Below are 16,197 nucleotides of genomic sequence, written 5' to 3'. Positions count from 1 at the left end.
CGTTACTGATCACAGTGAAAAAGGTGACGATGTCCGTGATGCAGTCGAAAGGCACTTCTATGTGGACAATTGGCTCCAGAGCTTCCCTTCTCCTGAACAGGCCAAAGCATTGGCTAACAAATTGAGAGAACTGCTGAATGGCAGTGGCTTTGAGTTAAGGCAATGGGCAAGCAATGTCCCAGTAGTCATAAGGAACCTTCCCCCAGAAATAGTCTCAAGATAGTGATCAGTGGCTCAACCAAATTCAAATGGACCCGCAGGAACCTGCTTTGGGACTACGCTGGAGGTGTAAATCTGACAAGCTGATATACAAATCCCACTTGAAGCAAGCAAGTCCCACAACCACGAGGAACATTTACCAAGTGTTACCCAGCCAGTATGACCCACTCGCACCGCGCGCTTAAGAGATAATCACCGTAGCACTACAATGAAGTGCTTTACTGTAGCGTAACTACTGTAACATTACTAGTCATGTAACATATGAAATGATGTAAGATACTCACAGCAGTGTGTTGAGTTGACAGTGTTTATCCTGCAGTAGAGCAGCGATCTGATCTGCTCCTGTGTCTTCTAGATCATGTAAACTCAGATTCAGCTCTCTCAGGAGTAACGGGTTTTTACCCACAATTCCAGTCACATACTGACATGCTTCATCTGCAGCAGGACCCAAAAACCTGCAGAAGAGAAGATGAAGCAGGATTCAATTCAATATGCATTGCATCACAAAACATTTAAAGATTATCAAACATTGTTTGCAACGAAAAGCTCTAGTTCAGGTTTTAACAGTTGAACATTTAAATATACAAATATTTAAGAAAGACAAAAGTCAAAAGTAAATTATTTAAAAGAAACTCAGGCTCTAGCTTGTGACCACTAAGCATTCATAGCCATATATTTTGTTGATCTTTTGATGCCGGCTCTTCCTAATATTATATAGCAGAATTCACCAAACACTTGATTGCTGAGCCACTAACAGGGAACATGATCTGGGTTTAGACCATCTCTGGATAGTTTTATTTAACTGATGTCTGTGTTGATGTAACAGTAATGCTGCTCATTATGAGAGGAACTGCAGGTTCAGACGTGTATGTGTGTGTGTTATTATCACTGATCCTCTCCTGACACACATCACATGTTTGTGGCCTGTTATAGATCTGCTGTAGTAAGTAGTAGTGTTGTGAATCTGAGCTTGATTGAAATGAATGTACAGTGCATTCAGTTGCATTTAAACAATCAGGATAAGTCACACTGAAATGTCCACAATAACAATTATAAATGTTAATTGAGGAACCACACTACTGAATACCAGCACATCTAGTGACCCAAAATGTCTGATTAACCTGTAACTTTTAAAACAACTAAACTGTGTTAACATTTATCATCAAAACAACAGCAGCTGCAGCATCTGATCTTTCAAGTTTGATCATTTTTGATGCAACAAATTCTGTACCTTACTGAATTAGTGAAATAATATAATATTTATACATAATGTAAATAATTCACATTCATATCATTTATTTGACAGTACTTAATCATCTCTATTACCTCAGTGTCTTCAGTTGACAGTTTGGATCCTGTAGTAAATCAGTGAGCTCCTTCACTCCTGATTGTCCAGGATCATTTCCTGTGAGATCCAGCTCTATCAGGTGTGAAGGGTTTGATCTCAGAGCTGAAGCCAGAGCTTTATAACCTTCTTCAGTGATACTGCAGTCTGAAAGTCTATTTAAAAAAAAAGTACTTGTATGACAATCTGTGTTATAATGAAGAATATGTTCTAGACTAAAGAAAATAAAAAGATGCACTACGGAATTTTGGCCTTAAAGGACCCTTTTCACAGTATAGTTGGGTAAGGTTCTATATTGGTGAACGCAAACTACAACAAATGCAATTTTTGCATTTTCATTTTCCACAATTATAACCTACAGTTGCAATCAAAATTACTCAACCCCTCAGAGACTGCATTACTTTACAAATACAAGCTTTTCTGAAGATCCAGGATAAAATAAAAATTCCATCTATAGCAGTTCACTGGCATATTAAAAGTGATAGTCAATATATAATGTAATATTTGAGTTATAAGATTTTAATAACAGAGCTATGTCATAATTATTCAACTCACTTATTTGCATGGTGGGGACTAAAATGGTCTCAAAACACAATTAAGCCTTTAGAAACTCTTAAAAACAGAATTAGCATGAGCTGTTACACATACATATGCAGTTAACCCATGCATGTACTGAAGTTGAGTAGCAAAAATGGCAAAGTCAGAGATCTCACAAAAGCTATAGAGAAAAAAAATAATATTAATTGTATTTCTTTAGAAAGTCTAATGCTATATGAAGATTTCCAAGACATTAAAAGCTCTCAGCCTTATTCCTTAGCTTAAAATGTGTTGTAACAGAAAACCTTTGAGGGTGTTGAAAAATAAAAAATAAGAAAATAGCACAACATCACAAAATGTTTAATCAGCGCAACTGAGAAAAACCTGCAATGTACAGCTAAAGACTTGCAAGACGACCCGACGAAAGGAGGAAAGCCATTTCAATGCAGTGTGTAAGAAGAACACTAGACAAGCATGGCCTTCATATTGAGGCATCCTGCCAGATACCACTCTCGACCAAGAAGAACAAAAGGCAGACTTGAACTTGCTATAATTAATTTGGACAGATCTGTGGAGTTCTGGATGAATGTTTTATGGAGTGATGTGACCAAACTGGAACTTATTGGACCCATGGATCAGCAGTGTGTCTGCTGCAAAAATGGCAATGGTCATAAGCAGAAAAACACTGCTATGGGGTTGCTTTACTGTATGCAATCATGTGATCATGACCGTATGAAGGACATCATGGATTCTTTGAAGTATCAGGCCATTTTTACAAGAAGTTTGATGCATTTGGTGCAAAGACTGAAGCTGATGATTAATGGACTTTCCTGCAGGACAGCCATCCCAATGTATACACCCAAATCTACTTCTGCTTGGTTCAGGGATCAGTCATAGAATGTTCTTGAGTGGCCTGTTCAGTCTCCAGATTTAATTCTCATTGAAAATATCTGGTTGAATTTGAAGAAAGCAGTGGCAATGTGAAAACCACATCTGGAACATTTTCCAGGCGAGGAATGGGTCAAGACTGTAGTAGAGAGGTGCCAGAAGCTTCTAAACACTTACAGGCAGCATGTATTGGTGGTTTTAAAGAATAAAAGATTATGTGCAAAATTTGACTTTTGGGGGTTGAATAATTTTGAACATAGGACTGGGTGATATAGCTAAAAATATGCATCAACGATATAATGTTTCATATCGTTCGGTACCGATAATTATTGACATTTTTATAACCTTTTTTTTTTTTAAACAAAGAGCAATAGAAAAAGTGTTTAAATTGAACCACTATTTTTAAATTAACCCAATTTGAGACAAATGGCAAATATTTTGTTTCGTTTTAACAGTCAAACACAAAATAAAAATTAAACAATTTCTAATGTTTTATATGCAGATTAAATGGGCCACAGTAGGGTGCAATGAGCAAAATAATGCAGCACATTAAATTTTCAACGTTAAAAAAAGATTTTAAAAAAAGCATTACATCTATATTAACTCACAAATCAAATAATTTCGTAAATTGCATAAACAATTGTGAACAAAACAGCATCATGTATTTATGCATTGCTTAATACAAAGAGCCGAATCGCCGATCACACAGATTGCCTTTAAAAACATATGAGACGCAGTGAAAAGGAATAAACCTCCACAAATTCATGACATGTTTTTGAAAAGTTTAAACTGTTTTAACTTTGCATAGCTTTCTATACATCTCTTGTGTGAGACGTGAGTGCAGCAGTCATATTTGGCCGTCTAAAAATGCGCTGAATTTGCATTATGTGAATGGCTTGGTTTCGGTTTTAACCTAATCAAGATCTTCTACGCATTGAGCTACTACATTTCTCTAATATATTGAATTAAAGCCCAATTTATACTTCTGCGTCGAACCTACGCCGTAGCCTACGCAAGGACGCACAGGCCTGTGCCGTAACCTACGCCGTACCTGACGTGCACCTCTCCAAATATCCAACAGCGCGTCAATTCTACGCAGACCACAAGCGCTGTGATTGGTCTGCTAGAACCCCTCCCTCCATATGTACAAGTTTTGTCTGCGTTTGTGAGCACTGTAATACAGTTTAATGTCACACCTTTGTTAAAACAAAGCAAAGAACAAGAGTCTTATTATAGTAGCATTATACATAGTAGTTGTCCGCGACAAACAATGCTGATCTGCCGTGGTACATGTCCTTGTGGAGACTGAAAGAATGCCATCTTCTCCTGTTCCGTTGTGGTCTCCTTTTTGTAGTTTTAAATAATGATTTGATATTTATTTGCCGCCGTCACTGCTATAATGCTTCTCCGACGAGCCGCTTCTTCGGCTTTGGCGGTGGTACTGCGGGTTACACCAGCAACATGCCCATCGACACTGCAGACTAGCACTCCGCATGTGTACTGCACTTCGGCGCGGACGACGATGCAGAAGTATAAATGAAAACCGACACACAGCTTACGGTGTAGAGGCTACAGCGTAGGTCCAACGCAGAAGTATAAATTGGGCTTAACGCAGCAACTTCTCAGAATCACTCAAAAGTGTATTAACAATTTCTCCAATATGCCTTTCTGATGCCTTTGTTGAATTGTTTTCATAAAATGTTGTTCTCCACAACAAAATCCCTTGCAGGTCAAGGGGGTTGAATAATTTTGATTGCAACTGTATAATAACAACCTTCTTCAGTGATACTTTAGACGTTCAGACTGCAGTAAGACTAAATAAAATCACACCATTAGAATATTTCCCATCACCTCAAAATGCAATCGGTTTGTCAATATTTTCTAAATGCATCTACACCAACTTCACAATACTGACCCACTCTTTGTGACACAGTGCCAGTTTACAGCCGGAGCTTTACATTGATTCATGTTTAGATTAACCAAATTCAGACCTGAGTATCTGTAGTGTTTGTGAATTTCTCAGCAGACTGGAGATTTCTGTCACTCCAGAGTCTCTTATTTGATTCCTGCTCAGATCCAGCTCTCTGAGGTTTGAATTAAACGCTGATGCCAGAGCAGCACAACCTTCATCTGTAATACTGATGCAGTTTAACCTGTAGACGAGAGAAAACTAATGAAGCTATACATACAATTACGCTAATAGCAGCTTTAGCTTCTACTTTTATCCACCAATATGAGATTTGCATGACAATCACACAGTGAAGTTATTTTATTTAATTTGATAATTATAATAATATTTTGTATTTTACAGCCTAAACCATACTTACAACACTACATAGAACAAGCAGCTTGGAGAAGGATTTCAGTTTTGATGGATGGAATGATAAATTTACTATTGTAATATTTATGTATTAATTTCTTTACTTTCAAATTTTGAGCCCACAAGCTTTTATTTTGGTGGAAAACTACATAGTGACCTTTAAGTTTCTGTGTTTGGTTTAAAACCAGTTTATAAACACTTTGTTGTACAAATCTGGTGAAATCTGTTAACATCTGCCAAAAAACATTGGAAATTACATGAATGTAAAATTAAGTGAATCTTCCAAATTCATGTTATAAGCTCAAAATAACTCCCTCACCAGCCAATTTTTTTTTATTTATTTTTTTTTTTTACATTTAACAGCCATTTAGAACTTCTACTAACCAAAACAAAAATAAATCAAGATTATCAAAATCACATCTTAGATTAGAATGTGTTTCATATTAATTCTGAATCATTGAATGAATCATATAAAACCACATTTATTTACAAATATAGCTCAGTCCAAAATGAATGTTTAGTGGTAAACATGTTAAAGATGAATGGACAGGCTGTCATTTGATAAAGTGATTAGCTGCTTGGTAAGGCACGGTACGGTTCACTTTTTTTTTTTTTCTTTTCACTGGGTACAGTTTTTTTAGTACCACCTCAGTCGAGGTTCCAAGTGAACCATACTGTTACCAAAACGTAACGTGTAAACTCTGCCGATCACTGATTGGCCAGAGAAAATCGTCACTACCCGAGTCACTGGACTTGCGTCACGAGACACAACAGACCCGCTAGATTTAAATTAGTACAGCCAGCAAAGGATCGAACGCAACTGTTTTGAATGAGCGCACCAAGTTTCGTTGTCTGTTGAGGAAGTACAGACATTCCTTCTCATTGATGGCCGAGGAACGGACCCAGCGAGAGCTTGATGGGGCGACGCGGAATGAAAAAGTTTCAGGAGTCAGGGCACAACTATAACGACATGTGGATAATCCCGCCCACTCTAAAGCCAGTACTAAATTGCAGTGGAAATGCAAACTGAGCCGAACCGAGCCATTCCAAGCCGAGTCGTACCACGCAGTGTAAAAGCACCATATGCGAGCAGTGTTGTAGTTAATAGCCAATGACAGATTTTGAGCGATGCCACCAGTGTTTGAACACACATAGAAAACAATAGGGTAACACTTTATTTTGATAGTCCACTTTAGACATTCTATTAACAATAAGTAACTTTGCAACTACATGTCAACTAGCAGTCATTAGAGTATTAGTAGACTGTCCACTTAATATCTTCTAACACTTTATTTTGATGGGTCCACAACATGCAACATACTGAGTATTAGAAACTTTGCAAGTACATATCAACTTATTCTACTAACCCTAAACCTACCCTACTGAGAGTTAGTAGACATGTAGTTGCAAATTAATGAGAATTAGTTGACATGTAGTTACAAAGTTACTTATAGTTAGTAGAATGTCTAAAGTGGACTATCGAAATAAAGTGTAACCAACAATAGATTTGAATTTTAAAGACATGGCACTTTTCCAGTGTGCTGGATGCTAAATGTTGGAGGACAAGATTTATTGATACTAACTCATGATCTGCTCACATGCAAATGCACTGTGCCACTGCAGACTTAAAATTCAATTCAATTGTAGCCTTTTGTGAATTGATAACTGCACTAAAGTCACAGTTCTGAGTTTATTTAGATTAATTGTGCAGTCCTGATGAGAAGGGCAAAATAATTTCAAATTTATGTGGTGGGTCACTACAGTCTGGGTAATTAATGGGATACACTTTTAAAATACTTACTTCAGCTTTTCCAGTCTACACTGTACATTTTCAAACAGAGTCAAGATAATCTTCATCCCTGGGTTTCCTAGTTTATTCTCACTCAGATCCAGCTCTGTCAGATTTGAAGGGTTTGAATTTAGAGCTGTAGCCAGAACATGACAACCTCCTTCTGTGATACAGTTGTTATTCAGGCTGCATAAAGAGAAAACAGAAGATGAAGTTAACTTCATTTCATAAATAAACTTGGATGGAAACTGACTCTGAAACACTGTGAAAGGGATGGATTTCATTTAATAATGAAATATTTTTTATAAATAAATTACCTACATTTATTTTGCATTATAGCATCATCTCTCACCTCAGTGTCTTCAGTTGACAGTTTGGATCCTGTAGTAAATCACCAAGCGCCTTCACTCCTGATTGTCCAGGATCATTTCCTGTGAGATCCAGCTCTATCAGGTGTGAAGGGTTTGATCTCAGAGCTGAAGACAGAGCTTTATAGCCTTCTTCAGTGATACTGCAGTCTGAAAGTCTAAAATAGAAATGCAAATGTAACATTCAACTGATTAATGAGCTATTCTAGGACTTACCTTTACAATATTAATCCAAGAAGTTACTTATTTTTGTTCCTTGTCAGTTTACTGTGCAAGTGCAAAAGGCCTAGAAACCTTTAATATTTTACACATCAGCTCACCTGAGAACCTTCAGTTTACAGTTACTGAAAGGGGTCATGAACTGAATTTAATTTCCCTTGATCTTTTGACATGTAACAGGTCAATGTACTATAAAAACATCCTGTAAGTTTCAGAACTCAACTTTAACCAGGGTTTTCATCTCTGTCAACTTTTTAAAGTGAAATCTTTCTTATCTACAGACATATCTATTCTATCTAGCTTTCAATACCCCTTGATCATTGGTTTAATTGTTGTGTTTTAAAATTTGATTAATCTTATTTCTGAATTTTTATTCTATTCTGTACAGCACTTTGGTTAACTTCGGTTGTTTTTAAATGTGCTTTACAAATAAATATTGCATTGAATTAATATGCAAAACTGTCAACCAATCATAGCAGTGGGCATTCACTTCAGTGAAATGGCCTAACATAAGTCCACTCTTAAACCGCATTGAAATGCTGTGGTAGGACCTGGAATGTAGAGTTCATGCTGGAATTAAAGCCTACAAATTTCACTGAGTTCTGTGGCAAATTATCTAGGTCCATATTAACAGTGGATCTGAATTCTAACCAAATACTAGGGATTGTCACAAAACTTACCTCAGTATCTCTAATTTGCAATTTATATTCTTCAGACCAGTGCAGAGCAGCTTCACTTCTGAATCCTGCAGATTATTATTGCTCATGTTCAGCTCTTTCAGACTGGTATCTGATACAAGAACTGTAGCCAAAGCTGAACAGCTTTTGTCTGTTAAGTCATAATCATTTAGCCTACAAAAGAAATAAAATCACAGAGTTAGATACATGTAATTTGTTAAATACAAAACATTAAATTATTTTTACATGAACAGTAAATATACTGCAGATATTAGAATTTAATAGATAAAACAAACTAGAATGCTAAAATAACACAATGAAATATGTAAATGAATAATAGGTTTCTCTCATTAAATGGCAATGAGTTATATATTTAAAAGTGCTGCTCTATTATATTGATGAGTGTCTTGAGGTTAATTTATGCATTGAGGTTATGCAAGAGTATATCTCCTTTATAGCAGAAGTTTAAGAATATGAACTGCTTATTGGAGTAGAAATAACTATGGAACATGTGATGACACAACCTCCTGGCTAAAGGCTCCAGTCATTGCAAAATGACTGAAGCAGCAGCATCCAAAGATGTATGTTACCACTGAAACTCTGGACACCCAGTGACTTCCAGGAAAGTCTGGATGACAACCGAGAAAGAATGGTGACGCTGGAGAGACAGATGACCTCCAGGAAAGACTAGCATGGATGTATTTGGCCAGAAACCCCATACACAGCACTCACAAGAGGGCACCAAACAATCTACAGAAGCCACACATGAGCAATGCCCCCATAGTGCTGGAAATTTCTCAGCACCTCAGTCACCTACACCCCAAGGGAGCATTTCCACAGACGCCATACAACATATCAAGGAGTGGGTCACCTTCGATGAGGACTTGAACAGAATCCTCGAAGTCACGTCAGCGGGCACATTTATTGAAAGTGGCATAGGAGGTAAAACCTATGACCTGATAAAATCAATGTACACAAAGTAAATGTGGCGTAAAAATCAGCACCAATCATACAAGGTATGTTTCCCAGGAGCGTGGAGTGAGACAGAGCTGCTGTTTAAGCCCAACATTATTTAACATTTACATCAATGAACTGACAAGCAGTCTGGAGCGATCTGCAGGGAACACAATACACATTTACATTAGGCACTAACCAGATAACACACATCACACTACAACTACCTGGGTTTGAAAATCACATCCACAGGAAACTTTAATCCTGCTGTGACAGAACAGAGATAAAGCATGTAGGGCCTTCTAAGCCATAAAACGGCAATGTCCTACAGAAAGTCCTATTAGAATTTAGCTGAAAATATTAGAATCAGTAAGTGAGCCGTGGGGGCCACTGACTAATCCAAATCAAGATTTCACCAAATGGGAAAAACATCCAATTGAGACCCTGCATGCAGAACTCTGTAAAAAATATATTACACGTGCACTGGCACACAACAAATAATGCACGCAGTGCAGAATTAGGCAAAAATCCTCTAGTTGTAAAGATACAAAAAAGGGCAATTAAATTCTGGAAACATCTGAAACTCAGAGACCCTCAATCATATCATTATAAAGTCCTGCAATACCAAGAGATGAGCAAAAAAAGCAACCCCCTCCATCAGTTGATCCAGAGCTTCAGTCCTGATGCTTCATTAACATCTACTGATGCTCTGAATCACAGTATCAGAATCAAATCAGATTTCTCCTGGTTTGAAAGAGTTTTAAATGTCTGATGGATCTGCTGTATTTTATCATAGAACACTGTCCGTATGTCCGTGTATTTGGAGCATTCTGTTAGGAAAAGCAGCTCTGTTTCCATCTGATTCAGATCACAGTGTGAACACAATCTCTGCTCATGTTTTTCTGTGTCTGCCCGTCTCTATTATCAGCTTGTGTCTGCTGAGTCTGTATCTGGCCAACGTGCTTCTCAGTTTCTTATCTGACACGGTGTACAGATACCCTGCCATACTGTACTCTCTCTTTAGGGCCGAATAGCATTGCATTTTACTCTGTTGTTGTGTTTCAGTTTGCCAACGAGTGATGTAATTCTGTTTGATTTGTGCAGCAACTGCCGTATCTGTGAGGAGAACACAAAAACTGCTGTGTGTTTTCTGCTCAGTATGTTTCTGCCGGTCACCATAGAAGAGAAAACACTCAATCTGCCCTGATCTGATGTTTCCAGCACATCTAGATTATATTATGCCACATTACTCAATTATATTACTTAGATGTATATTTTGCTTCTGTAAATCGGTCTAATCCCTTATCTTATTTTATTTTATTTTTATTTCTAGTTTATATATTTACATACATTAGTAATTAATTTTGCACTACATGCTTAATACTTTTTTTTAATATTATTATCATTATTATTATTACTACTACTACTATTATTCTTTTTCTTTCTGTTAAAACATATGTGCACTATTTGTAAGCAGCCCAGCTGCAGTTGCTTTGGCAATTCATATGTATAGTTTTTGTCATGCCAATAAAGCACATTTGAATTGAATTGAGAGAGCGAACACTTTACAGCAAAAGACACTTCAGTTTGCCATGATTATTTTGACTTGCTTAAGTTACCATATTATTTAAATTTTCTATCGACCATGTGCAACCTGAACCCAAAATATAAAACATTTTAATTCTGGGGTTGTACAGGGCTTATCATATATGATAAATCAAACATATTTAACTAGGCTAAATATTCCTGTATATTAGACATTTAACAAGTCTCAAGCTGTTTTTAACCTGTGACAATCTAAACACATTAATAGGAAGTTCTCATTTGTTTTGCAAAGCATTTGAGATGACAATAGTGAGAGAAAACACTGCTTGTTGAAGTGTGTTGTTGTTTTCTCTGAAAGCAGACTCAGTCTTACCTCTGTTTCTGTGAGAGACTCATCTTTCCTCTCTTCTCTGACATACTGCAGATGAACAGCTCAACACTGAGATCTTTGTGTCTCTGAAGACCATCAGATGCTCATCAGGACCTGGACATGACAATGTGTCTCTGTCTGAGATCAACATCATGAGAGTTCAGAGAAATACATGATGAAGAAGAAGAACTAGATCAAACAATCAATATAAAAATAAAATATGCTGCAAATATACTGCCATGTAATTGGTGTCAGTATCTTCAGATCACTCACAACACATGTCTTTATTTACATGAACATTACTGCAGCAACTTTCGGAGAATTAAGAAGTTTAAAAGAAGATTAATTTGACCACAGAATACTTTCAGCCTCGCGTATTAAAATGGAAAAAAACCCGACATAAAATAACCCTTTTATAATTATTCTTAATGCTACATTGTCACAGACTTGTAAAATGGTTTAACAGGCATCGTCTTTAAACGGTTTGTTTTAATATCTTTCTACTTCTCGGTGTTTGTTACTTCGGCGACAAGTATAAGTTATAACTTAACAAATCAAGCTTCATATAGCTCTGAAACCCGTTCATCATTCTCCTAAATAACTGTAATCGTGAAAGTATTCAGACTTACTTGCAGTAGTTCAGACGATCTTGTGTAGGAACAGAATCCAGAAGTCTTTAAAACACTTTCGGTTTGTGATCGCTGTTAAACACCTGAGATCTTCACGATTGATGTTTGTCACCTGATACGACTCCATCTCGGAGAAAAACAGAGTCCAGTTCACAACAGATCTGTGCATCAGCGCCACCAACTGGACAGGAATGTGAAGCACACAATAGCGTTTCTGGTTTTATACAAAGAAGAAATTATATTCTAACTGTGTTGTCGTGAACAGTGTAGGAGAGCTAATAAATTGTCAATTTAAAATTAGTTCATTATTATAATTATAGTTTAAAATGGCATTATTATGTTGCATTGTAAAAACAAATTATGTAAAAAAATTAAAAATAAATTACCATGACATATTCTGTTAAATTTGCGGGCATTTCCTTCAACTTTAAAACGGAAAAGTCTGTAGATTTACCTTATTTTCTGTACCATAAACAGACAATACGTTATGCATAAATTTCTACACTTATTATAACAATTATAGCATAAGCCTATCTTTAGTAGCAAATAAATCCAGCACAATATATACAAATTGAATATGGTTTATTTTTGCCTCATGTAAACATTCTTAAAAGTGCATTCAGTGGCTTTTGTTTGCCTTAAACATGTGAAGACAAAAATATCATGACATCAATTATTTTAACAATGTGTTAAGCAATATTAAAAATGCTTGTATTGTGGAACACATTTTAGTTTTAAACAGCAACAGGCAGAAAAAAGAAAACATGAGCGGGTACTTGTACAATATTGGTGTTGCACCAAACAGTGGTCACAAAACATTTTCAAATACATGGGAAAAATGAATACAAAGACAGGGCTGTCATTAATAACAATTGCTATAGACTTACAGTCAACAGTCAAGTGAAATGTTCCAGTGTTTACACCATTTAACTTATAGGAGAACACAATATTATTTAAAAGGACAGGTCACCCAAAAATGTGAATTCTCTCATCAGTTACTCACCCTCATACTGTTCCAAATCCATAGATTTTCATTCGTCTTTGGAACACAAATAAAAGAGTATTTTTAATGAAATCTCTGTGCTTTCTGTTCGTCCATCGTCAGCCTATGCAACTACCATTTCAAGATCCAATGAGGTATAGCTGTCAGATTTCATTAAAAAGTATCTTCATTAGTGTTCCAAAAATGAACAAAAGTCTCACAGGATTGCAACGAGATTTTTCATATAATATTTTGGGTGAACTAACCCTTTAAATCAGATTACTTACCTCTAATTCATGCTAAATTATCTTCATCTACAATTAACATGGTTCTGCAAAAATACTTTCTTGTATAGCATTTGAAAATAAAGAATAAAGATTCATGCAGATAAGAGCAAGGCTCCAACTGTCTGTGTGCTTTTAGTATCTCTTGCTATGTGCCAGCTTGAGGAAACTTCTTTTTTTTTTTTCATGTTCAGTTCAAGTTCTATGTTGAGACTTGAAAAAAGCTCAAGTTGTACATGGATTCTCAAAGTTGTTCATACATGACTGTCGTCACACATGCAAAACATCTAACACACAGTATATTTTTCTCTTAATAGACTCATTACCAAGCAGTTAAAATCATAGAAATTATATTAATTACTTTCATTGTGTTTTAACAACCAATATACAGGAGGGAGCAAAAAGATGTGTTTTACCCATTGTAGCTTCCCTCGTTTTCTGATGAACTACAGCGGGCGCTCAGGGACAAAACACCAAACGTCTGAAATATTTTAACCACCAGGGAGCACTCAAACACTATTTCATTTACTGTAGTTCAAAGCCTACTTTCATGGAATTCAACACAATTAATTATTATAATCTATTTTCTCTTTTTGATTCCGTTACATCAACAGACTTCAGCAAACGACACGATCAGCTATTGTGACATTTGCAACCATCACAACAGCATTTATTCATTAATCTGTGATGAACCATGTTTCATATAAAACACAGAACTAGAACATATAAAACAGATTAAGTTAACCTCACTTCATTGGTTCTTTCACTTTTAAAATTCGTACATTGTTTATATTTGGTGTATTTTCATTGTATGCGTTTTATTTCTGTGCTTTTATATTAATGAAAGGATAAATAATAATAGATAATTGATTTTTTTTTTTTTCAGTCTACAAGTGAAGACGAGCATCAGAGCATCAGGAAGAAGTGAAATCTGCAGAGACAGAGTTTATTGAAGGACAGAGAGAACATGAGAGATCCAGAACCCTGCAGAATGAAACACACTGAAGAACAAACAGGTTGGTGTTTATTCTTGATCCTTCATCAATGAGACTGAAGAACATTAGATTATAGAGCAGTTAATCAGGTTTAGTGTTTGTAGTAGGGAAAGAAACATAAACCGATAAATGATATAGATGAGACTTTCTATGTTCAGGGTATAAAATAATACCTGAAACTCAGTCTTGTCTTTCATTTTCTTGTTTTGATGAAATGGTCAGTGAAAGGAGGTTTGATAAACATTCAACATCAGAAAGTCAAAGTAAATATGACCTGAGATTTATTTTTATTTTGTACTCTAGAAAGCATTCAAATTATGTCACTTCCTGTTTGTTGACATTTAAAAAAATGCTTTAGTTTTAAAAAGGAAGAGATGGCATGAAAGGAAATTTTGTAATAACAGTGTTGAGTGTAAAATGCCCTTTTATTCTCATAATTTGTTTACCTAAAATGTATTATTAAAGAATTCCATTACATGAAAGTTACATCTAATGCTGCAATAACTGATCGTATTATTTGCTTAAGTCTGTTGACAGCAATAAAATGAGCTTAATGTGGCAATTAACAGATCAGAAGTCATCAGCATAATGAATGAGGTGAAAACAGGATCTATTGACATGAAATAAAGAGGATTTTCAGCAGCTGATAATATTGATGAGCCTCAGACTATAAACACTCATTAAACAAGACATTCAGGATCAGATCATCTCACTTTATTCTGAGTGTTTGCTGATAGAAACTGATTATTTGAGTCACAATACTTACTGAAAGCCTATTAAAGTGCTCTGTTGAAAAATAAGTTCTCAAGTGATAATTTCTCAGAAAAAAAATACAACTAATAAGACATTGTGATTTGTCCACATGAATCTAAATATACTTCGTTTTTCTAATAACAACATTCATAACAACAAAGTAGTTTCCCCCTGTCAACAAATCCTTCTTTAGAAATCTATAACTGTTAGCAGGCACACAAATAGCACTGAGACCGATAAAAACTATTCAGAAATGACCCCGTAAAAATGTTGATTAAACAAAATAAGTAATGTGTATTTTACGTGAAATAGCGTGAACTGCTCACCTCAGAAATCTCCAAGCGGGAGCCTCTCTCGTGAAACCAACACGGAAGTGACTTAAGCTGTAATTCATCGACTGGCCGCTGGAGGCTGGCTGCAAAAGGGAGTCAATCAAACTTTACAGCAGAAAAAAAACGTTTACAGCCTGGTTCAAAAAAATTATTTTGGTCTATATAGCTAATTTTGCCCTTCGTGACAACTGTGAGGGGGGTGAATTTTTTTTTTAATATATATATATAATTCATGCGTTTAAATTATATTAAGCCTTAAAGTTCTGCATAATTAAGGGCGTGGCCACTTGAGTGACAGGTGGACTGCCGCTCTGCTCCGGAGTGAAACTCGCTCGAGTGTGAAACTTAGAAAAATGGCTTTAAATATTTTTATTTGTACAGAAAAATTAATTATAGGTATAGGACACTGGAAATCTGGCAATTAGATCATTGAATGAAAATTATCTCAAACTTTATTTTAACTTCCACATTATAAGCAATATTTGGATGCTGATCACCATTTATAGAATCATTATAATAACATCTGTATTAAATCTAGTGATCATTGGCTAGGCTATAACATCTAGTAACATGGTTTTTTTTTCTGACCTTAACAACCAGACAAAAAGTTAAACGTGAGTGGAAACCGGTTTGCAACCAATTTATTTGCAATGTTCACTTAAGGATGCAAGACTTAGCCTATTGTTTTTACATCGAACTGAATTAAAATAGCTTAACCTATAAGAACGACTTAAAAATGATTGTGAATTAAACATCTCCGATGATGTTCATTGCAATGGATTTTACAAGTTACGAGTTACAAGAAAAGATAGGAAGAGGATTTAATTGCGAACAGTTATTGATTTTATGTGTGATGTCACAGCATTTGACTTTTCTCTATGATATACACACGTTAAAGTAGGTCATAATGTCCCAAAATTATCAATAACTCATTTTAGACCAAAAACGAAGTTATGGTGTTTTGTCTTTGCACGGCAGCACTGCTGTCACT

At 35.8% G+C, this 16,197-nt stretch overlaps 1 protein-coding gene across 6 annotated transcripts in view; it reads right to left on the bottom strand.

Moving 5' to 3' along the window:
• LOC131530154 (ribonuclease inhibitor-like) overlaps window positions 1–15,269 on the bottom strand; it is a 67,346-nt gene extending 52,077 nt beyond the window's left edge. For 3 of the 6 annotated variants that reach the window (XM_058760286.1, XM_058760291.1, XM_058760290.1), the window contains exons 1-9: window positions 15,201–15,269; window positions 11,861–12,041; window positions 11,235–11,369; window positions 8,366–8,536; window positions 7,451–7,624; window positions 7,111–7,284; window positions 4,981–5,142; window positions 1,546–1,719; window positions 504–674 (exon numbers count right to left, since the gene is read on the bottom strand). In XM_058760286.1, coding sequence (XP_058616269.1) covers window positions 504–674; window positions 1,546–1,719; window positions 4,981–5,142; window positions 7,111–7,284; window positions 7,451–7,624; window positions 8,366–8,536; window positions 11,235–11,278 — 1,070 coding nt within the window. In that variant the 5' untranslated portion in view covers window positions 11,279–11,369; window positions 11,861–12,041; window positions 15,201–15,269. Of the gene's footprint in view, window positions 1–503; window positions 675–1,545; window positions 1,720–4,980; window positions 5,143–7,110; window positions 7,285–7,450; window positions 7,625–8,365; window positions 8,537–11,234; window positions 11,370–11,860; window positions 12,115–15,200 lie in introns of those variants that run through there. The other 3 variants (XM_058760288.1, XM_058760289.1, XM_058760287.1) reach the window with 3 other exon arrangements.
• Window positions 15,270–16,197: the final 928 nt, after the last annotated feature.

This window comes from Onychostoma macrolepis, chromosome 22 (genome assembly GCF_012432095.1).
Source record: "Onychostoma macrolepis isolate SWU-2019 chromosome 22, ASM1243209v1, whole genome shotgun sequence".
Lineage (NCBI taxonomy): Eukaryota > Metazoa > Chordata > Actinopteri > Cypriniformes > Cyprinidae > Onychostoma > Onychostoma macrolepis.
Note: the sequence above shows the minus strand (reverse complement) of the source record. Positions and strands in the feature narration are given on the sequence as shown.